General features: G+C 34.6%; 1 protein-coding gene across 7 annotated transcripts in view; it reads left to right on the forward strand.

Moving 5' to 3' along the window:
- VPS13A (vacuolar protein sorting 13 homolog A) overlaps positions 1 to 21,979 on the forward strand; it is a 99,419-nt gene extending 77,440 nt beyond the window's left edge. For 2 of the 7 annotated variants that reach the window (XM_027635376.1, XM_027635377.1), the window contains 12 exons: positions 689 to 834; positions 954 to 1,035; positions 1,993 to 2,106; positions 2,563 to 2,638; positions 2,740 to 2,903; positions 3,268 to 3,313; positions 3,573 to 3,696; positions 4,611 to 4,725; positions 15,024 to 15,109; positions 15,750 to 15,873; positions 17,399 to 17,473; positions 18,761 to 21,979. In XM_027635376.1, the coding sequence (XP_027491177.1) occupies positions 689 to 834; positions 954 to 1,035; positions 1,993 to 2,106; positions 2,563 to 2,638; positions 2,740 to 2,903; positions 3,268 to 3,313; positions 3,573 to 3,696; positions 4,611 to 4,725; positions 15,024 to 15,109; positions 15,750 to 15,873; positions 17,399 to 17,473; positions 18,761 to 18,811 (1,203 nt within the window). In that variant the 3' untranslated portion in view covers positions 18,812 to 21,979. Of the gene's footprint in view, positions 1 to 688; positions 835 to 953; positions 1,036 to 1,992; positions 2,107 to 2,562; positions 2,639 to 2,739; positions 2,904 to 3,267; positions 3,314 to 3,572; positions 3,697 to 4,610; positions 4,726 to 6,876; positions 7,454 to 11,184; positions 11,304 to 15,023; positions 15,110 to 15,749; positions 15,874 to 17,398; positions 17,474 to 18,760 lie in introns of those variants that run through there. The other 5 variants (XM_027635379.1, XM_027635380.1, XM_027635378.1 and 2 more) reach the window with 4 other exon arrangements.
- Positions 21,980 to 24,090: the final 2,111 nt, after the last annotated feature.

Consider the following 24,090-nt stretch of genomic DNA (forward strand, 5'->3'; position numbering starts at 1 on the left):
TCTGTTATAACATAAATTAATGAGTGGCACATGATATTGTCTTCAGAGAATCAGCAACAGACATAACTTCTTTTAATCTGATTTTGAACACTGCTGAATACAATTGTGCACTATAGAGCCATTTGAGCAATTTTCCTGAATGTTTTTGTTTTGAGACGGTCTTAATTTCTGTGAAACAAATAATTTGATTATTTCAGATGTGCACAGGTGGGATTTTTCTTGTATGCATATTCCAGTGTTTATTTAGCACCTGTAAAACTTGTGTTAGTAATTATTTGTTTTCAGGCTTTTGTTTTACATTCTTGCTTGGACATCATGCTATGTTATCATTTTCTGACTGCTTTGATTTTGGGTATAACTTACAGAAACCTAATATTTTGAAAACAAGCTAAAAACCTAAATTAAAGCTAAAAGAATCTGGAGACCTTCCCTGAAAACATGAATAAGCAGTTTCAAGTTCCTGTTTTCTTAAAGGTAGTATAAATTACATAGTTTGACTTTTTGTCAGTGGGGTTTTTTTGGCCTACATGGTGTATTTATGTACTCTGTTACAAAGTCAGACTGCTTTCAGTCAAGACCAGGAATGTCTTAACTCAATTTTTAAATAATCTAAAATATTATAAAGGTAGAAATATAATATTTTTAATAATGAACCTTGTTATTTCCCCATCTCATTTTTATCCTTTAGTTACACTTAAGCTTTTCACTCAGTACGGGTGGAGAAGATAGTAATAAAGAAGAAGGAAAGAATGAACTGATACCACTTCAGTCCTTGAATCTCCTGCTGAAGAGTATAGGGGCCACCCTCACAGATGTACAAGATATTGTTTTTAAGTAGGTTAAAAATGTGATTGTAAAGATCACTCCCAAAGATTATACCAATATTACATATACTAGATTTTATTTTGCTCTGCATAATAAGGATTTACTTTTTCTCTTTTCTGTTTTTTTAGGTTGTCATTCTTTGAACTCAGGTATCACTTCTGTACTACACAACAACTCCAGTCAGCAGTTGTAAAACATTATTCGAAACAGGTTAGAATATTCCAGTAAATTTATATTTTGCAAGTGCTACTCTGTGTTTTTGTTCTGTGAAACTGAGTAAAATTACTTATATGTAAGTACAAAGGTAAAATAAACACATATGAAACAATTACTTATTTAAATTTTACTTCCTTTATACTGGGGAGAAGTGGCATGGACAACAATGCAGCTTGCTGGAATGGATAGGGGAAGCAAACACAATGCAGCTCTGATAGAACATAATTAGCATGAAAATATTAATGCTTTTTCTTGGACATTAGTAGCATATGAATTTTGCTTCCTTCTTGGCTTTTATATACTGTTGAAGTCCTGTCATCCAGTAGAGAGAATCCAACACACACACTTGTGCATGAAAGAAGGCATCATCTTCTATCCATCCACCATTGATAATAAGGGATTCTTGGGACATTTTAGTTTAGTGCTCTGTCCATCTTTAAAGGAGAAAAAATCAATACAGGATTTTGACTGGGGAAATGAGTTATCTCTTGTTCTCTTTCCCTTACTTTTCACGGAGGGAAAATTTGGCGTTTAGGAGATGTGCAACCTGTTTTTTTAAAACAAGTTACACTGCATATAGATGCAGTTTACAACATTTTGCAGCGACTATCAAGACAATTTTCTTAGCATATACAAAGAGACCACAGTTTGTCCTGTTGTATGAGAGAAATCTATGTAATATGTTGGCTTTGTAAAATCTCAGTAACTTTAGCAACAGTTACTGCTGAAATGCTTTTAAGTATTATTGTTTCTTTGACTGACTTAGTGTGGTTTACTGACTGATTTTCTCACCTTTTTAGTACAACTACTACTTTTCCAAGTAATTTTACCGTTTTTATATTAAACAAATGTTTCTTTCACTGTTTGTAATCTGTAGTTTTCTAAACTACACTGTTTGCCTTTGTTTCAGTGTAATTTAGGAAATATTTAACTAAAACCTCTTTATTTTAGGCTATTAAACAGATGTATGTTCTTATTCTTGGCCTTGATGTCTTGGGTAATCCCTTCGGATTCATAAGAGGCTTGTCTGAAGGAGTAGAAGCATTCTTCTATGAACCATACCAGGTAAAAATCTCTGCTGCCTTTTTATGAAATGTAGTGTAGAAGTAAATAGATAGGAATTGTATTGAAAATCTATATTAATACCTGTTCAGGTTTTAAATTTAGATTTAGAATTCAACATTTCAAGTGAAAGTGCCTGGAAAACTGTGAGATGAAGAGAGAGAAGTCCATCTAACTTAACTCACAAATGACCGTTCCTTACAGTTCTTACTTTAAAATAAATCTGATCGTTTTTCCATTCACCTTAAAATAAGCAGAATTCAGGGAATTAATTAGTATTCTAAAATAGTCTGTCATTCTCTCACAGGGGCTTTTGTGGGCACTTTCACACTTTATTGCTTAGTCTTATCTTCTTGTTGTCTTTGTTACATATAAATCCCAATAAAAAAGTAAGATTTAAAAATATATAATGCATACTATTTGAAGCTTATGATGAATATGTCACTTTTTTTCTCATAGGGAGCCATCCAGGGTCCTGAGGAATTTATAGAAGGAATGGCACTAGGACTTAAAGCATTAGTAGGGGGAGCTGTTGGTAAGTTTCAGCATTGTGGTGGTAGTTTGCTTAATAGTCAGCAATAGATTTGAGTATTTGTAAATTGCATTGGAATTTTAATTTGATTTGTATTCCAATAGGTGGATTAGCAGGTGCTGCCTCAAGAATCACAGGTGCTATGGCAAAAGGAGTAGCTGCAATAACCATGGATGAGGATTACCAGCAAAAAAGGAGAGAAGCCATGAATAAACAGCCCACTGGTCTGAGAGAGGGTATCACTCGTGGTGGAAAAGGATTAGTTTCTGTAAGGAGGAAAAAAAATACAATTTATTTTATGCAGACAAAAGTAACAGGGGGCTTGTTGTAGTCACCAGAGTGGTGTGTTTTGAATTTTTTTTAGTTAGGTTTTTGTTAAGTTTTAATAGTGGTTTTGCAAATACATAGCCTCAATTGAGTCATAGTTTTAAAGAAAAGTGTAAGAGGGTAGGAGAGAAAGTAGAAATTGTGAAGCATGTGCCTCTAATTCTATTAGCTCGGAGTGAATTTTAGAATACTCCCAGCACATGTCCTTTGAGCCTATTCATCAATGAAATAGAAAGAAAAATGCTAAAAATGAAAAATATTACCTGGAAGCCTTTTGGTAATGTCTGTTTTGTTTATCTTGGTAGGGTTTTGTCAGTGGCATAACAGGAATAGTTACAAAACCAATAAGAGGTAAGTTTGGGTCTTGTTTCATTAACTGTTCACATCATGGTAAATTCTTCATATTTGATGAGATATTGTAAGTCTGAGATATAAAACTCAGATTTTATATTCCTGCTGATTTTATATTCCTGTTGTTTATATGAACTTCAGATGGAGACTGTGTAGTTGTGTATCAAATAAGAGTTGTATTTAAATAGTAGTAAAGTTTGCTACGATTGTAAGAAAAACTCAGTGTCTTATAATGATTTATTGCTCTTAATGCTTTTAGGAGCTCAGGAAGAAGGAGCAGCTGGTTTTTTCAAAGGTGTCGGAAAAGGCTTAGTGGGAGCAGTAGCTAGGCCTACTGGTGGAATCATAGACATGGCAAGCAGCACATTTCAGGGTATTAAAAAGTAAGTAAAATAAGTCTACAGGATAACGTATGGCATGAAACAGACAGTAGTACCAGTAGTACATTGTGTCTTCCTATCACTTCTGTGTTATTTACATAATAAATAGGTGGCTCTTTAACAAAATACACAGTTGACAGCATTTAAAAAATAGCCACAAATCTCAGGTATTTCTCGCATTACTGAAAAAACTAGTTTTAAAAGCCTTCATGATTGGATTTCCTTCAATTGCTAATTTTTAACTTCTACCCAAAATAAGGAGATAAAAAAGACTTCTCAGATGAATCTAAAATTACTTTATATATTATTACTGTTGTATGAGATGAGTTCCAAGACCACCAGATTATGCTAGGATCTGTCATGGTCGTTCAGACTGAGAATTGTGTTAAGACTGCATTTGAGTACTTGGTATTCTCACTTTAATGAATTCATTGCTGAAGATTATCTCACACTGTAATGTGTAAAGAAGTAGGAAACAGTTTTGAGGAGGCATTTAGTAACTTCATCTGAATACGGCAGTTCAGTGGCTCTGTTCTTAGTGAGTTAGATCACTTTTGCTACCATAAGATTGCCAGTCTCTTTTGTTTTCCGGTTTAAACTCTTCAGCAGAGAATTGCAAGAGAAATGCAAGAAACATATCAGAGTGGAAGTTCTGTATTTTACAGTTGTCTTTAATTTTGAAGATTTGAAGTACAGTGCTTAGACACTAATTAAGTATTACAGGCCTGTTTCTGTTCTGTTCTGTTACTGTTTCATAGAATGTCTACTTCTATGCAAAAGTACATATATAGACAACAACAGTTGCTGTACTAGGACTTGAATTTAATTTGTATATGAAATAATTTATAGCCTTAGCTAAATATTATAGTTGAGTAGAGATATTGATACATATCTGAAGTAATCTGATTTATTGTCAGAGTTGCAGATTCATCAGAAGATGTGATAAGCCTGCGCCCACCTCGCTTCTTTGGTGAAGATGGAGTTATTAGACCTTACAGATTAAGAGATGGAACTGGAAGTCAAATGTTACAGGTGAAGGAAAAATGAGAGATAGATTGACATACATTTAAACTCATCTTACATTAAAATAAATATTTTAGAATTTCCCATTTCCTAAATTCCCAATCTGACCATACCTAGTAACTCAGTAGTCAAGAAGTTTCATTTTATTTCTTAGGAGTATGACCACTTTAGGGATACAACTGTGATACACTTGCTGCTGTGATACAACTCTTGAGGAAGACACCATAATGTCTATCAGTATATCTATGGCAGTTTGTGCAAGATACAGTGCATTTTGAAAGAAGAACAAAGTTTAAATGTGCAATTAAAAAGTTTTATGCCTTTAAATTTCATTTTTTTATAAACAGTGATGATAAGTACAGATACTTTTTCGGTAATTTTACAATACGTATTTTAAACAGTGACTTTTAAATCTTAATTTTATGTAAAACAGCATTTTAAAGAACCTGGGAATAGCTGTACTTGTGTCATACTAAAGCCATGAAAGAACCTAAACAGTTCTGAAGTGGAATACTGTTTGCATGAAGAACATGCTAAGCAGCAGTTATTCTTTAATGATTCATCTGCCTCTTAAGGACATTTGAGAAATAATTTCAATTGTGACACACACAGCTTACAGAGTTTGTTTTTTCCTCTGTTAGAAATAAACCTACTTTTTAGAAATGCTCAGGCATAAGAAATAAAGCAGTAATTATTGATTGCCTGAATCTAAACAGAATTTTAAAAATACACATAAAAGGATTCACAGTGTACCATGAAAATGTCATACAGAAATAACCTTTTAGGAAAAGTAGGTAAGAATGAAGTAGCATTTGGAAGAGGATTTTGACTCACTTTGAGTATTGCCATAGGTGTTTGTTTCCTGTCAAGTTCCACTCTTGTTTTTGTTTCTTCTGCATTTCATCAGTTTGTCTCTCATTTCTGGTGGAAGAGGACTGTCCTATTTGGAGCACCTTAGCTGTGTTCACTATACCGTTCACCGGTGATCTAGTTCAGCAGACTATGAAAGGTCTTTGATAATATTATGCCTCTGCCTTTCTTCTAAGGAGATAGCTTTAACTTGTGCTGTCCAATTTAAAGCTAGTACCATAAAGCAGTTTTGCCTTAACTAGAGGATAGTTAGAAGCTACTAGTGATGAATGGCATAAATTTGTTACTAATCTTTTTGGTTTTGGTAAGAAAATAAATTTCAAAGCATCCTCTTTTCTGTTTTAAAGTGTACCACTAAAACAAAGGCTCGCAAACAACAGAGTCAGCTCTACTGTGCAGACTTCTCTCATTACTGTACACTGCTTTTCCTTCTTAAATTTGTGCATGTTTGTATTTTGTTTTTTTTCCTGAGAAGCGTTTACAAAATTTTGCAATATAGTACGTAATTTTAATTTTTCGGTGTTGTATGGTCGAGTACAGTACCACCCCCTTCCATTATCTAACTTACAAAAACATTAAAGCACGGCCCTGTGTGTTGACTTTTATATTTTGTGATGGCAACCACCATTTGAAGATAACTAAACTTGAAAAATTGTTTCATATCAGTTTTCACTAGTATGGTTCCAACTGCTCTTGAAGAAATGTTTTCAGAGCTCCATGCAGGGTTATAATTCTCCCTGTAGACAGTCAAATCAGAAAGTAGTATTGTTTTTTCCCACACATTAAATTCTGCTATTGGATGTTTGGTGTCTTAATCTTAATTTAACTCTCAAGCATACCAATGTTTTTGGTTCTTAATGTTTGTGGTTACAGAGCTGTTACTTTGTTTTGCATGGAACTCAGTGGATTGCATGTTCCCTATTTGAAACAGTTTGGATAGAGTAGTATTTTCTTGTGGGGAAAATAATTATTCTCCTCTTTTGCATTGTTTCTTTGCATACAGGTCTGGTGACTGGTCCCACTTCAGTCACTGTATTGTAGCTTTTCAACAGATTACAGGGTTAGGTTGGAGTAAAACTTCTTTTAGCAATTTAGAGATTGAATATGCTGATTAAAGGAAATAGGATATAGGTTATTTCATGCACTCATACTGTGTCCTAAACTAGGATGTCACTTCAGAATTTCTTTGGTTTTCGGGGTTTTATTTTGCTTTAATTAACAAACTTTCCAGACAAATCATTACTTCTAAACTAATACTTCTGCTTTCTTCTTCCCTTACCATGCTTTCAGAAAAGACAGGCCTACAAAGAGTGGACTATGACTCACAGTAGTAGTGATGATGATGACAGTTAGGATAATGTGGATGTGGATTGTTACAGATATATATGGCCTTTGTCACATTCCTTTGACCTTTAACCTTTAAATGTTGCTGCTATAATTCCCACAGAGATGTTGGGATTCTGTGCTACTAAATTCTTATTTTTAAAACTGTGAATAAAAATGTGGGGATAATAAACTGTATGGTGATGAGTGCTAGGCAAAGGAGCAAAGAATGTAATAAAAACAGTCTTACAGATAAAACTGTACATTAGGTAAAACAGTATTGAATAATATGAAGAAATAAGTGATACTGTGACTTAAGAGTTTATTTCCAGATGTATTTCTATCAACTGTGTTTAATGTTTTTGCATTTAAATAAGTGTTTGAGAGGGTTTATTTATAATTTAGTAGTTGGATTGCTTTTAAATGTGTTTAGTAAAACTTACTGAGTTTGAATTATTGGTGTTTAAATGCTCTTTGACTGTTTTATTCAAATATTTCAGAAGTATTTTGTCTGCTTTTCTTTTAAAAATAAACATGTCTAAAGTATATCTAAAATGGATTCATCTGTTCTGTTCCAACATTGTTTTTCATGTTTCCTGGAACTAGATAATGTGAAAATACTAAATGGCTTATGAAGGTATTTAAAAGATAACATACATACATTTTGCAAGGAACATTTAACATAAAACTTTAATTTTTCATTTATCATTTGTTTTACCATAATTTTAAAATATTTTGTGTATGTTGTGGTATCCTTAAAGGTGTGAAATAATGTTATTTAGTTATTTTTTTTATTCTGACTCTAAATTGTTTTTGGTTTCATAGCAACAGGAAGGTAAAAAATCCACCCTAGAACGAAACACCGTGTAAAAATCAGACAGATGGAAAAAAATACCATTATTTTTATAAGACTTTGTGTAGGAAAACATATGTAACATGCAAAAGTATTTAGTTTTTTATTTACCTAGATATGGGAGGTGGCAGGGAACACTCATCCACTACAAATCTGTATTATAAATTCTACAAAATACCTTTATAAGTTACTTGTTTCTTTAAAAGATTATTTATTCTGTATTCACTGGAATACTTGCACAGTTTTCTCATTCTTTTTTGCGGTTCATTACTAAATTTAAATTTGTGTTGCTCTTTAAAGACAACTGGCAACAGATATTTCTGTATCATTAAGTATTGTAGTGATAATTAATTCTGCCAACATCTGAACAGTTAGAATTGCTCTAAAGCAATAAGAGCTTCTGAAATGTTTGCATATTTACCAAAGTAATGTCATTTTGTTCATTGTCTGTTGGCTTCCAGTTATCAAAATGCTGAGAGAAGAACCATTAAAAAGCATTAAGACTGCTTATTCTTGCTCTATGCATTCAAAACCTGCTGTACAGTCTGATCTCTTGGGCAATTACCCTTTGCCTTTAATCTCACAGATGAAAGAGGGGACAACTAAATTTGAGAACTGGTTTTAGCTGAAATTACTGATGGTACAGGCCATGTGTTTCTATTTGTTCGGTAATATTGTCACCTCAAAGGGATGCCTTGCAGAAATAGATGAAAGACCGTATTGCAGTGTGTTACTGCCTGAAACATAGTGGGAAGGATTTTAAATGTTTCGGGTACAACTGGATCTTCCGTATTTCTTTGAGGAACATAGGAAATCATTTTGATCTTCAATCCTGAAAAAAGACACATCATGTCTTAAAGTTGAGGGAATTGTTAGATACAACTTTATGGAAAGGTTACTGTGACATTTTATTAACTTTATTGGATTTTGAGAATTTGGAATAATGTTACCTAACATTTCGTTCTCTTTTGTGCTGTTTTAGTGCGATTTTTTTTTATCCTATAAAATTCTTTTTCTTCTGTAATAACCAGTCTTTCTAGACAATGCATGTCAATTTTATAAAAAAACGTATTTCTTCCTTGTTCTAAAACAGTTTTAGAAATGTAATTATTTTAATAATTTTTTTGACTAAAAGTTGACCTAACTTTAAAAATTTTTTATCTTAAAGTTCAACTAATTTTTGCAGAACGAGGAGTAAAATTTAGCACAAATGTACTAGTACTCCTGGGTCAGGTATTGCTAATTCAAGTTACACTGCAATATAACTGCAGAGTCCTTTCTTTACTCAGTAGATCAAAAGGTTGTAGAATGCTAACTAAAAAAAACCCAAAAAACAACCCAACAAAAGAGTAGAAAAAAATTGCTAGTGTAGTTGGCAAATACAATTCTTTACTTTATTCTGTCTCTTTGATGGAATATAGTTGTGTTTTTGAAGTTTTTATGTTAATAAAAAAAAAATTCATTTTGTACAAGTATTTTATTTGTTTCTCACTTGAGTCTAGATTTCTCTGAATATACATTGAAAAAATAAATAATTTGGATTTGGGGCTTTGGGATAACAAAAACTTGTATAACCTGGGATTTCTCTCTAGGTCATGGAATGAAAAGCTATGAAAACTAATAGCTAAACCAGCTCAAAGCCAAACCAACCAACCAACCAAAAAACCATATAGAGATTATTTTCATTAGGGATTTGAAGTAGCACCAAAAATGGAGACATTTTTTTCAGTTTTGGTTCTTTCCTTCTATTTAATGTGTTTTAACAATTTAAGTTTTGGCTGCACGATTTCCCCCACTCGCCCCTTTTTCACTGCTGAATTGAGTTCGAAGTCCATTACTGTGCCATCATTTTGTCTCATATTGCAGAATTTTCTGCTCTTGGCTGCAACAGTTGCCAACAGAACAAGTCAGCAATTCAGCTTTTCTCAGGAGTTAGGGTTTTCTCTTTTAGTCACTTGTATAACAGTAGGTGGAATGTATATGTTTCCTCCTTGCTGAGGTGAATAATCTGTGTGCTTTATCTCTGATGTTATCCTGTATATCCCTTTTGTTCAGGGTTCTATGGTGGTCTTATTTTTTCAAGAGGCTCTGTAGACTTAAGCAAGTGCAAGGGGATACTTTAGACAGTTTCTGTGATCATTTAATATGTGTTTGCTATTATTAGTCATTTACAGAAGCTATAGACCTGCCAGACCTTTGCCCTGCCAGGGAATAAAGCTGGAAGACTAGTTTTGTGCTTATGAAGATAAGTCATCAACTGTTGCACCATGAAATCAGTGGTTCTCTGTGTCACAGCTTAATGTCTACCCAAAACCAAAATAAATTCAAAATATTTCTAATTTGCTTTTATAGTGTGTGAGTTTGTGAGGACACTTTCATTGTGTTGTGTGAGATTACTGTATAAGCTTGTAGAGAAGACAGTCCTTCAAAGCTATGCTTCAATACCATGTCCTATTGTATTGGAGGTCTTCAGCTTTTGTTTTAGTGATCCTTTTTTGGTCGTGGAGCTTCAGATCAGGTGGTAGAATGTTGAAGTGATTTGTCCCTCAGTATTCAGACTCCAGTCTGCCAGGAAGAACATCTGAGGAGTGGGAAAAGTGTGTCATACTATTCCTTCCTCTCCTTCCCTCACTCATCTTGAGCTTGGGTTCAAATCCAAACATAAACATCCATATTATGAAGTACCCTAAAACTGGGGTTTCACTTCATAAAATTATTGGGAGAAATTCTTTCCAAAGTTCAAAGTAATTTCATTTTTATTTGACGTTGTCCTGACTCTTGCCAGACATTCATGTATGCCATCTAGTTTGCTACTCCCTTAAGTGAGTCACGGCTGTCATCCATCCTCCTTTGGAAAACCTCCTCTGTCTAGTTTAAAGGAAGAAGCAGGATCCTGACCACCTAAATGCACAACATTTGGATACTATTACATAGCCATTGCACAACCCCAAATAGAAGATATATATATTTCCGGAAGCTACCTGAAACCAGCTAACACCAATTGTTTCAGAAGAATATGAAAGCTTGCATGACTCAGTTTCATTTTAGCTTGGTTGTGATGGAAGCATAAATGCAATATTCTTCCATTTTCCTGCTGATGCAGTAATCATGCTTCAAATGCTACAGATCAGAGGTTTGATTGTATTGGTAGGAAACAGAACCTTTAGATATTCATGAGAATGAAAGTATGGATCAGTATGGTTTCTCCATTCAGCTTATCAAAGAAATTCTCTTTGAATTGACCAAGATGATTCTGCTAGTCAGCTTAGGCAACTTTTATTCCTACTGTGAAGAAGGAATTTTGTGTACTGAAAGAAAGTTACTGTCCTACTTTTTATTGTCCCGCATACTGTGGCCTTAGATTTAAATGTTAATCTTGCTGCAAATTTCTGTTGATTTTAATAAAACCATGTTGGTTTCAGAGTTGCTGTTCAACATGGCTGAATGGAATCTTGAATTCAGACACTAACACATCATGGACAAAAGCTTTGCTTTTTGTAGAATGACACTGCACACTGGGATAACTGGAATGAGGAAATAGGTAATAAGGGGTAAATGTCAGTTCTTATTCATAAGGGATGAGAGATAATTTTTTAAGGCAGAAAAAAGAATGTTTTACGTGTTACTCTTTATTTCCGTAACAGTTTCCCCCCTTTTTTCACATACATTCAAGTTACATGTAACAAGTCACCTGGGAACTGCTTAGAGCTGTTAAACATTTCTGTGGGAAAGATTGGATATGTAATTATGGCAAGTTAACCTGCTGAAATCAGTAATTCTACAGCTTTTGAAGAAGTTACCTTATGATTTGAGCTGAAAGATGCATTCAGGGTTGGAGTTTCTAGCAACAACGGTGGATTGCTTTCAGAACTCACACATTTATACCGTAGCCAGTTCATAAGGAAATACACTGTCAATATATAATTCAGTTGAAACCTTCAAGTTAACCTGAACATACAGAGCAGCAGATTTTTGTTCATCCTGTTTCAGTTGAGATGAGTTCAAGAAGGATATCAAGCATTCAGACTTCAGTATCACCCATAACACTAGTATTTTTTAGAACTATTAGCAGAAGCATCATAGATTTTAAATTTTGGCTCTGCTACTTAACACTCTGCTCTGTTTCATTTCTAACTTTGCTGAAGCCCTCTGTGATTGTTTCTTGTTAAATTAGGAGTATGTACTGTGATTAGGAATCTCTCCAAATGCAGGGATGCCACTTAAGATATTGAACATATTTGCATATCCATCCATAAATGATTACGTTTGCTGTTAGATTATTGCAGTGGCATCTAAGCAGTTGTAGTACAGGTAAGAATTTGCAAAGAAGGGGATCTGTTCTTGTGTTACTTCAAATGTAACAGCTGCTGGAGTGTGTCTTTTTTTTTCCCAATAGCTTCATATATATCTTAATCAGGTTATTAAAATGCTTTTAATTTGAAATACAGGCATTGTTTTAAAAAAAAAGTGTGGGGTTTTTTTTCCGTGGTGAAACTAATAGGTGATTAATGTTAACTTTTATAGTTTTGCATCACCAAACAGTGGTCCAAGTTGCTGTCTTTCTCCAAGCATTAGCTAAATACCATAAAATTTTTAAAAACTATTTATGCATCTATATTGAGGGATCAATTGTATATCCTTTTATGTTCGAGCTGTATAAGGGACTTTGGTAACAGAGCGCAGTTGTGACCTTGCTATAAGAATTATCAGCAGAAACTTGATGTATCCCTCTGATGCATTTCCCAATGCATAGGTATAACTCTAATACTTGAAGGGACAAAGACTGTAAGTGAAGGGTAGAAAAATCCAAAGGCAGAAAATGTAGAAGTAGTTACTGCTCTTCATTGGTATGGATACAAGTGTTCCCTTTGCAAATAGCCCGTGCAATATTTTCTTGTGCTTTATTTCCCAGTTAACTTCTTTTGTCTACAAAACTATAGAACACAGATAAACTGAGCTTATGATCTTTGACTCATAGATAACGAGGACTAGTTAGCTCATGCCAACAATGTTTTTTGTGCTCCGCAAGTCACGTGTTTGGGAATCTTAGTAGAATGAAACTTTTTTTGTGGAATTTGGTGGACATTTAAATAGCTTTTGCTTGGGATTGTCACCTGTGTGATAGTTAAATACTGTACTTCCATAATAATTTTTACAATTCTCAGTTCATTTTCAGTAAGCTAAGTAAGTTACAGCAGATTGACATGATTTGATGAAAATTACCTAGCAAGCTACGGAAAAGATCAAAAGAGGTAACATCCCTCTCCTAAGTATTTGGATTGTATTTGGATTGAGAGACTTACCTCAGTGCTATACAAAGCACATGAAATTTACCTTCTTGAACAGGGGATATCCCCTCCATCCTAATAAGGCTAAGTTGCTAAATGTTTCTCCCCTATACTTGCTTCTAATAGAACAGAGATATTGGTCATGCTGTGTGATATTTATATGTTTGGTCAGTAAGAGAAATTGATGTCATTGTCACAGTGTCTTGCAGTTAAACTCAACTCTGTATTTTTCAACTTTGCTGGAGCACCCTTGCTCTTTCCACACACGTTATTTCTTTAAATTCCTGTCAGCTTTCTCCTCTCCTTCCCTGTTGCTAGACCACTAGAAAATTGCTAGACTAAAAACTTGCTAAACCGCTAGCGAGTGGTCTATATCCATGAGGACATAGACCTAGACCAGTAGCCTGGTATCTGGATCAGGTACCCTTCTCATGCTGTCTGTCCATACAACCTCCTCTGTCTTCTAATCATCCAATGTGTTGTTTGCAGGAATGTTGTAGAGGCTACCTTAGAGAGGATTTTTTGCTTAGAGAGGATTATTTACTTATAAGGTGGAAGCTTAGAGCTAAATATGAAAGGCAGAGAGACACTCAGTTCAGAGGCATAGCAACCCCTAGATAAAGCTTGAATAAGAAGTTTCCAAAAACATAACAAAAAATAACGACTTTTCCAAGCCCTTAGTTCCTTGTTTCTTATGCCATTCTTCTTGCTGAATTCACCCTGCACCAGACATTAACTCTTGTAGAAATAAAGACAAGTGGTGACTTATGTAAGTAGGCACATAATCAATAGCAGTGATTTTTGTAGCCCAGCAGAGCTGGGGAAAGAGAAATTATCTGAGCTTTCTAAGAGCTTTCTGGAAAGCTCTCTTCTCGGGAACCTGTTACTCAAATATTCATGCATTTTAGTCACTAAAGAAACAGCATGTTTGGGGAAGACATAATTTTCAAATATGTGTTTGGGCAAGTGGATTTATCCATTCAGCCAAATGTGAAGGGTACACCAAATTAGATGTCTTTATTATGTTGATGAACGCTTATTAAATGGTTTTGCTATTTTAACTGCTTTGATAACTAACCTACATGTTTATAAATCTTGGCATACATATCTGAAGGAATATGCTTGTAGTTAAGGCTTTAATGAATCATACTGGTTTATACTAATCTAGTTTTGCTTTCAATTTGTAAAAGATGGAAAGTATGCAAGCAGTCATGTTGCTATTCCCAATTAAGATGCATCAATATTAATTAAACCACTAATTTAATCACTCATAACTCAGAAAATCAGAAAACCAATGTTTGCCAAGTCATATTAGAGTTACAGAGAGTGTCTGTGTTTATAAAATAATCTACTGTCATCAATATTTAAAATTTATTACCCATTAAAAAATATTCTGCTACAGTATTTACAGCAATTGTAGGAAAATGTAAGTTCACAGGAAAACAAATGAATATGGAGGAAGGCTAAGCATTACCTTAAGTGCATTATTATAGGTTCTGCTGTCTACATGATAGAGGGGTTTATATACAGTTAGGCATAGATTTATTCTCGGAGTTAATTACTCAATGATTTGGAAGTGACTTAGCATAAATTAGTAAAAGAATCCTTGTCATTTGTTGTCTCACAACGGTATTAGTTATCGTAAGTTCAAAGTATATTAAAAAGATGTTAAAAAATGAGTCCTGAAATGTTTTGAGAAATTATATTTTTCTTTACCAGTTTTGGTTAGGATTGATTTTTATTTGCATAGCTGTATTAACAGGAACCATGTAATTCTACATAATTGTGAATATTAGCTGTCACAGATCTGTTAGTTATGTTCTGACTGTATGAAAGTAGCCTTTTATTTTAAAAGTATGTCCATTGCATTTTGTTATAATTTATACTTTTGGAGCATAAATACATTTTAATCACAAAATTAGTACATTAATTTACTAGCATATTCAAAGCTACAAAACTTTTATCTCTTCTAGAAAATTGAAAATGGAAGATTTGCAAAACTCAGATATATTGCACATGCTATGGTCAACAGTACAGATCTGTTAATGGTAACCAAAAGGTAAACAGTTTTAACTCTGAATAATATGTACTTAAAACAATCATTAAAATGTACATGCCTTGATAATTGCTGATCAGTAACAGCGCTGTCATCATTTATGTAGATAAAATAATTGGAAAGGCATGCCTAATGCGCTCTTAATTATCTTCAACTGTGGCATTGTGCAGCAGAAAAGCATTGAGTGTTATTTCTCTCCTATTTAAGAAGGGAATGTTGGCTTTATGATTTCTTTAGCTGAGAAGGATTTGTTATAAACCTGGTTAGGGTGAAGTCAACTGAACTGTTGGGGCTCACTTATAAATTGGCATAATGCAGGAAAAAAGGATAATACCAAAGCAGAGTCAACATCTAATAGTGGAATATCAGGCATTCTTCTCAAAAAATGTATGTACAACTTTTTGTAAAAATACAGCTTGAAGTAGTGTTACAGTTTTGCTCTGAAAGAGGGAGTATTTTAAGTAAGTAAGAGGAAGATTCAAAATTGACTCTTTTGGAAAGTGTGCTGTACAGTTGTTATAGATCATTATATGAGAACTGTTTTGCAACAACAAGTGAATTCATTAGAGCAAGGGTAACATGATAACTTTTAAGTATTTTTACAATAATTTTTAAACCATTACTTTTATTTTCTGTTGCCTAGTGGTGTGTTATTTGTGACAAAAGGGACATTTGGACAGCTGATATGTGAATGGCAATACACTTACGATGAATTTACCAAAGAACCATTCATTGTTGATGGTCGAAGATTGCGCATTGAAGCCAAGGTACATTAACCTTGCCATGTTTTATTGTTTTTTTGTGTTAACTGCTTATAAAATTGAATTTATACTCTCTCTCCTTTGAATTCTTGGTCTCTTTTGTAGTTGAGATACACTCAGAGAAGGGAGTTGAAATTTGGCATGGGCAAACTCAGATAACTAGCTTCTGACTCTTCTAAGCAGAATGGTGACTTACTGTTTGCAGGTGAAATTCCTTGAGCCCTGGGAATTTTTTGTTGATGTGCACCATTTCATGAAGTATTCATAGTTTGGAAAATGGTGATATGACAAAAGGCTCAGAAGATTGCAGAATATTGTTATTATGCTCTCTGACACTGTGGAAATATGCCAATATGTGGACTCCTACCTTGTTGCAATCCTATGCAAATAGAGCAGAGCAATACATGGCATGTGCTGTGCTTCAAAGATTTTTTTTTTCATTTGCTAGTAATCAAATTCTTCAAAAATACAGTAAGGTTTCCATATCTTAAAAAAAACCATAGTGACATGTATCTATCCTTTTCAATACAAGTTGAAGAATGTTGCTCTTAGTTTCAATTTTTCCTTTGAAAAAAATCCTGAAACTTTCTTTCCCTGGTAGAATTGCAAAAGACAGAAGGAGAAAGATGACCACCAATGACTGAGTGTACTTACAGAGGCAGTTCCTTAAAAATATTTCTTACATTCTTGTTGAGTGGTAACTGAATTTAATTTCAATCAATAAATTTACCTGACAGGTTTTGTTTCTGTTTTTAATAAGCTTCAGGTGTGTAATTACACATATTGGTTGTCAGGACAGTCTTGACAGTGTACGAAGTAAATCAGTTTTTCACTCAGATTATTTGTTTCTATTGCAGAGAGCATGAAAGGCAGAGCCATATTGGTTTGGAATCCTCCAAACTGGATTTCTGACTGCAAGTGAACTTTTACAGGATGAAATAATTCTTAGCATTTCTGCCATTTCAGACAATGCTGAATAACATATCCATCTTTACCCCTACACAGCAGTCATTTCAGAATCCATTAACATGTCTGCAGTATGTCTTTACTGAAATCTGTGGTTGAAAACTGTATTTTGCAAATAACTCCTTATGTTTTTCTTTATGCGGCCAAAGTTGCTGTTTTCACTGCCTAAGACCACTACTTCCAAGTCAGTATTGGTGGAATGTCCACTCAAGAAATGACTTAGAAAGAATGAAAAATTAAAACCTTAGGGAGCAATGGATTTTGTTACTGCACACACTCCATTATCTGCCTTCCATTCCTACGCACTTGATAGTCCCTTCTCCAGGGACTCCATGGTAAAAAGAGAAGTCTTACTGCTGGAGTGTTCCACTCCACTGTGCTTTCATGCAGAAAATTATGTTTCTCAGGGTATGTGCATGCAATGCGAACATACTCAGGTTAGTGTAATTGGTACACGTGGCTGTCTGAACCATCATATCTGTATTAATAGTAAATGACTTCTTAGTCTTAAAGTGTGAAGAAACTTAACTTCAATTCTGAATTGCTGTTTTGGGGTCTTTTTTAGGAACGAGTTAAGTCAGTGTTCCATGCCAAAGAATTTGGAAAAATTATTAATTTTAGAAGTCCAGAGGATGCTAAGGTAAAGTCAAAATACTATTAAAATTATACTGTGCTAAATTTGGCTTAAAAAGTGAAACAAATATTCTTAACCTGAAACTGCTATATGTATTTAAAATTCAGTAATTTCCACATATGCATTAGAGAGATGGAAATAGCAATGACCTATTCAGTACTGAATTTCAAAAATAATCAATTTCAACATCAAACTTGTCCATGTGTAAATCTTTGGAATTATAACTATCTGTCTAAAGACTGATTTAACAGTACTACTAACAGAAACTAAACAATCTAGGATGTAAATTAAAATAGTACATGTTAATAGAACAAAAATATTTGGTAAATTAGTTTTATTCCACGGGTTGGGAAGGGGTAGGGTGTTATTGCTCAGTTCCTCAAAATGCAGTTTTGGTTAAAGAATTAAGAAAATTCTTAATAAAAATACAAATTCTCTATTTGATATATGATATTGCTGCTATTATTATACACATTTTCTCTTCATTTTGACATCATTAGTTTTGACTACAATGGAGAAGTAGGAGTGTTTCAGGTCCACTACCAGAATCACGAGTTGTGAAGGTCCTGCCTTGTTTTTATTAGTGCAGCTAATAATTTTTACAAACCATAAATTAGTCTTGTATATATTCCAGTGGGACATGGTTCCTTGGGATCATAGTTTGAAACAGGTTGTGGAAGTTGCATCCTGTCATTAGTTTAAGTTGCTTTTGCACCTTCTCATCAATTTAAGTTGCCTTTTTCTTCATGGAGGTGATTTCTAAGCACAGCTGAATGATAACACTTGACTCTTACTTCAGAAAGGTAGGGGCCTCACGTTGAATTTGACTTGCCTGTAATCTTTGGAGGTACTGAAGTTCTCTTTTTTTTTTTTTTTTTTGGCTGTGGTGGAACAGGGACAGGCAGTGTTTAGGTCCAGTAGTCTTTCTGGGAAGGGGATCCTCTCTATGCCTCGGCTAAATCAGGAACAATACTAAGAGCCAAATTAGCACATCATATTATATATGCCATAAGTCTTAAGTAAGGAAAAGAAAGCTGAAAAAATTGAGTACACTTTTCATAAAAATACTAGTTTGTGTATTTTCCTAGAAAGGCTCAGGAATCTAACAAAACCAACTAACTGGTCTGTCAATATGAGGGGGGTAGAATCTGATTCTGATTTGTAATAATATACTCATCTTCCTGCAAAATATTATGAACACTTCTTATGGCAGTCCTTTTGCCCTACTCTAGATTTCCGTCTCATTGGTTTTTACCATGGAAAGACTTTTATTTTTTCTTTTTCTTCACACAGTGGATCCTTTCTAAACTGGAAGAAGTGAGAGAGAATCAACCAAAATTGTAATGAATGGAAAAGCACCAAGATATGAAGAACAACTACCTTTTAATTCCTCTTTAAAAAGCAGAACTATTTGAATATCAGCAACAAAAACAAAAACAAGAAGGAAGGATTATTTATCGAATTGTTTATTATGGTCACAACAGTCTATGGCTATATCACAGAACTAGATGATGTTAAGTTAAAAAAATACCTAATGATGAAAAGATTCTGCCAAGTTTGGGCTTGGTTTTCCAGCTTTTTTTAAGATAAGATTCCAAATTTCATTTTTTATATAAGCAACATAAAGTGAATTAGTCTTAACATTTGATATTGAAATTGAACTCTGGAATAATTCTTATGATACTATTCAGAGCAAATGTTTCAGTTTTGATTTTGAAAATCAATACTTAATTTATGTCTTGGTTTTAATGTGACTTGAGGCTGTTTTGAAATACAAATTTCTTTGTCAAAGGAAATTTATCCATTAGTGTAACAACTCAAAATATAGGAAGGAGGCTACTGATCAAAGAAGTTGAATTTAGGTGATCACAGGAGGGGCTGCTTATTTGACAATATTATTTTCTTTTTGCAAATGAATGGACCAGGTCATGATTGATTTACAACACAGTACTGCTTTTAGTGTAAACTTTTTTATATTCTAGCTAAGGTAATGTTGCAGCACCTCTGTCTGTACTCACAGAAAATATAACAGTTTACAAAAATGTGTAATGGGGAGAATTAATATTTCTCTACACTAAAAAATAATCATAAAAGCCTATTATTTTAAATAGAAGTTACTTACAGTCTTGCAAATCAAGGAGGAGTTGATGGGGTTATAAATGCACTGTTGCATACCAAAAATAAATGCCTTGAATTACACAATATTGTGTGCTAAGCAAGTGACTAATGAAGTCAGATTTATATTAAATAATAAATACAATATGTCACAGTTGCTTATATCAACTTTTCTTACCCAATGAAACTGTTTTGTTTTGTACCCAGACAGCAGAATTTTGATAGTTTGAATGTCTGCAATTCTATTTGTTTCTTAGATGTAGTCATAGTGTTGTTGAATGGGTATTTACTGCAGTTGATATAGAAAGTACATGAAGCAGTACAGTATTACATGAAGGCTTCCATAAATTCCAATATCAAAGTCTGCAAAACATCTGGTACATATAGAAAGTACCTGCTGCCAAAGTATGATTTTTAAACAATAGTTTACAATATTTATAGCTACAGGATAGAATTCTGATGCTTGAGATATCCAAATGGTTCCATTATTGTAAAATCTTAAACAACTAGCATGCTAACCTGTAGTTGCAGATCTTTAATGTACTGTAAGTCTTGCCATTGGTGTTGAGTAACCATTTAGTGGGTTACAAAATACATGTAATCTTGCAATTTTCCCTGTAAATTGAAACAAAATAAGATAATTCCAAAATATTACAATGATTGTGTTACTCCACTTGTTTGTACACCAAGCACGTACCAAGAGTATGAACTCAGGTTATCATGCCAAACTTACGTACTTTACCTTAGATAAGTTGTGTTTTTAAATGCTCTGAGTACCATTCTCTATCTGTCTTTGTTTTTAATCTGTCATTTTCATCTTATAGTTCAATTAACAGCCTCATTATTTTCTTGATTAGTTTGTGGTCTCTTCCCTATCCCCAGCATTTACAGAGTTAGCCTGCGCAGTGGATTATTTAGGTGAGATGCAGTGTACGTGGAACTGAGCCCACCCTTTAATCCTCAGGTTCATCTGCCAGGGCCAAGCGAGCTTGGATGGTGGCAGCGAGGTCCTCAGGTTGTAGGTTTGATTAGAGTGACCTTCTCTTGGATGGCCTTACAGGGCTAAGTGAGCTCCATCTCATTTACAGAGTATTTGCTGCAACTTTCACTTACAATACCTCTTGTGTGTACTTTGTACGTTTCCATTTGTGTAGCTTTTCAGTTTACCTGATTCTGTGTATTTTCTTCTGTCTCTGTTTTAATATTTCTTGCATTTATTTTATCAACAAACACTAATTCTCAAATCTCATCTGGCTCTTCAATAATATTTGAGTAATTTAATCATTAATGTTGAAAAATTTATTTTAAATATGCGTATTTGTGGTTAAGCAGCTCATGTTTTGGAAAAAATAAGAATTCACCCCAAATTGCATTTTTCTTATAAAGTATTTTGATCTTCTGTGCTCACTGAAAGCCTTAACACAAGAGCTGAAATGTTCAAAAGTCAATGTGGGACCTTTCCTCCCACTTTGTTTCCACTTGTTATGACAGCATGATTTTCTATAGTTCCCTGTTCTAGTCAGTGTGTTTTCTGTATTTCCCTATTCTAGTCAGTAAATTGGTTTTTTTCCTTAAACTTTCTCCATACAGTCATGAGTGGATTTTACCATTTCTTAGCAAACACCAGTTGTCTCTTTTAACTATATATCATCCAAGGGCAAAGAGAAAGGTATTCAGACTTGTACCATTGTGTAATTTTCTGGATTACTGCAGGTTGTTTGAGATGTCCACTCTGCTGTGCCTCGTTCGTCATTGCAATATGCATATTTTTTTCAAGAAGGCAGAATAGGTATATTAATTTTTATTGAAAGTGTATATGCAATTACAAAAGGGGATCTCAATAAATATTAAAATGTAGGCATTCAGTTCTGTCCACTGTGGTGTTTAAAGTGTTATCATGGCCTTCACTGAAATGCTGAAGAACAGTTTCTCTTCTAGATTACTGTTATGTAAATTTAATAAATTTGAAAAATGTCTCTTGGGTTCTCAATTTGCTAAGGGTTAGAATTACCTTTAAGAAACTGCTGAAACTTTCATAAATCTAGTTGTTGCATCTCTTTTTGTTCAGCTGCATGGCTTTCATGGCATGGCTCTCTTGTTTTCCACACTGCCTTCCCCCCCTCAACCTCTTCTTCATCTTGAATAAAGTGAAACTGAATTCTATTTTACTGAAATGTAATTATTATTTGTTTTCTTTATATACTGCTTCAATTAACAAGTATTACCATTACTCAGAATCTTACAGGTCAAGTCAAATCCTGTCTCTGAGAACTAATGATCAAACTTCTGTTGTAGCCATCTCAGAGAAAATAGAATTTTAGACTTTAGCATTTCCCTTTGGCTTATTGTGAAGACAAGGTTTTAATAACTGGATTAACATGTATAAGCTTCTTTTAACATTGTTTTGTTGGTTGTGGGTTTTTTCTTCTGTTGCTGCATTGAAAAAACAAAGATGATGATGCCAGATTATAGAAGCATAGACTGGTTTGTGTTGGAAGGCACCTTACAGATCACCTAATTCCAACCCCCCTGCTGTGTGCAGGGTAACCATCTACTAGACCAGGTTGCTTAAAGCCCCATCCAGCCTGGCCTTAAACACTCCAGGGAAGAGGCATTGACAGCTATTCTGGCCAACTTGTTCCAATGCCTCACCACACTCACAGGAAAGAATTTCTCTCTAGAATATAATCTGAACCTATTCTCCTTCAGTTTGAAGGGATTCCCCCTTGTCCTGTCACTACATGCCCTTAGTAGTCCCTTACCAGCTCTCTTACTTTGAAGTACCCCTTTAAGTGCAGGAAGGTGCTAGAAAGTCTCCCTTGGGCCTTCTTTTCTCCAGACTGAACCTCTCCAACTCTCTCTTCATAGGAGAGCAGCTCCACGCCTCAGACCATCTTCCTGGCCTTCCTCTGGACAATCTCCCATTTCTGGTAGGACCACTCTTCAATTTGGGACCCCAGAGCTGGATGCAGTGCTCCAGGTGGGGTCTCACCAGAGCAGAGTAGAGGGGCAGAGTCACCTCCCTCTCCTTACTGGCCACGCTGCTTTTGGTGCAGCCCAGGATACAATTGGCTTTCTGGGCTGCAAGTGCACATTGCTGGCTCATGTCCAGCCTCTCATCCACCAGCGTCTTCAAGTCCTCAGAGTTGCTCTCACTACATTCTTCTCCCAGCCTGTATCTGTGCTTGGGATAACCAAATTCTTACGTAATTATCTCTTTTTTTTTTTTCCCTACACATACGATTCTGTATGTATGCCATTAGCTATTTATTATCTTGAGCATTTCACAAAATTATTCTTACAAATGGATTTAGGATTTTTTCTGGCCAGTATGCACAAGTACATCTATCCATCACCTAGGAGCCAAATTTTATTTGATCTGTGCAAATATGATCTTGGTCACAATTTTTGCTTTTGTGACTTCAAGAATCTAAAGCTCACTAACTTCACACACAAGGTTTTTATAAAGAGGTTTTGATTGTGTTCAGGGCAAATCTGGAACAAGAATTCTAAATATTCTTTTAATACTTCAGGGGAGGAGTAAATTTGTTTTAAGTCTCCTCCTACGAGGAATGAAAGAACTCATCATCTCTTGATTGATACATCAAAGGCTGAAAAAAATGTGATTGCTGGAACAGGCGTGATGAGATAGGACACTAATAGGCAAAAAGGGAAACCTCCCTTTTTTTTTGCTGGATGTCTCCAAGTTTTTTTATCTTTGTGCATTTTCACTCCTTGTTGCATCAAACAGATTGAAAACTATGTGCAGAAGTTCATCTTGGTACCTGCCCTCATGAATGTTTTTCATTGTTGATTGGGAAGTGTGAAAGAAAAGCATTCTTGTGCTGATGGGTCCTGCAAAACTGTAACCATCTCACCATATGCAAAGCTTGTACTCCAGCAAAGCTAGGCTTCCGTTGTTCACATAGGCTGCAAATCTTGACTCAAGATACGAAACCTCTAAGAGTTTAAATGCATTTTTCCAGAAGTTCTCAAGGAGCTCAAACTCGATCAAGCAGTTCAAGTGTTTGGGCATTTCATATGCTTTCTTGTATTAAATCTGCTGCCCTAGGAGTATTTCTGTTGATGTCTTTTTCATGTGGCTGAAGTTCTTAAGTAAAACTCCAATATCTACAGATTTTATGACAAGAAATGACTTTGAATTATTTTTTGAGAAGCAATGGTTAGTTTAGGACAGCAGGTTTGAGGGACATATCATGACATCAGATCTTAATAGAGGAGTGTAGATATGACATGTTTGGAACATGGACAATATTCTCACAAGATGTGCCATTTTATTCTGTGCCTTCTGTCACTCTCCCTTGGCTGCTTCTCTTTCAGCAAGTACCTGAGGCACTGTACCCTGTACCTCATCCCAGGATGTATCACACTGTTCCCTCAGGGTGGAGTACTGCCATCAACTCTAGTATGGACACAATGTTATAGGTCAGTGTCTTTCCCTCATAGAAAACATTAAAGCGTTGTAAGAACAGGCTTCTATCGCTTGT

This window comes from Corapipo altera, unplaced genomic scaffold (assembly GCF_003945725.1).
Source record: "Corapipo altera isolate COAL_440 unplaced genomic scaffold, ASM394572v1 61411, whole genome shotgun sequence".
NCBI classification, from domain to species: domain Eukaryota; kingdom Metazoa; phylum Chordata; class Aves; order Passeriformes; family Pipridae; genus Corapipo; species Corapipo altera.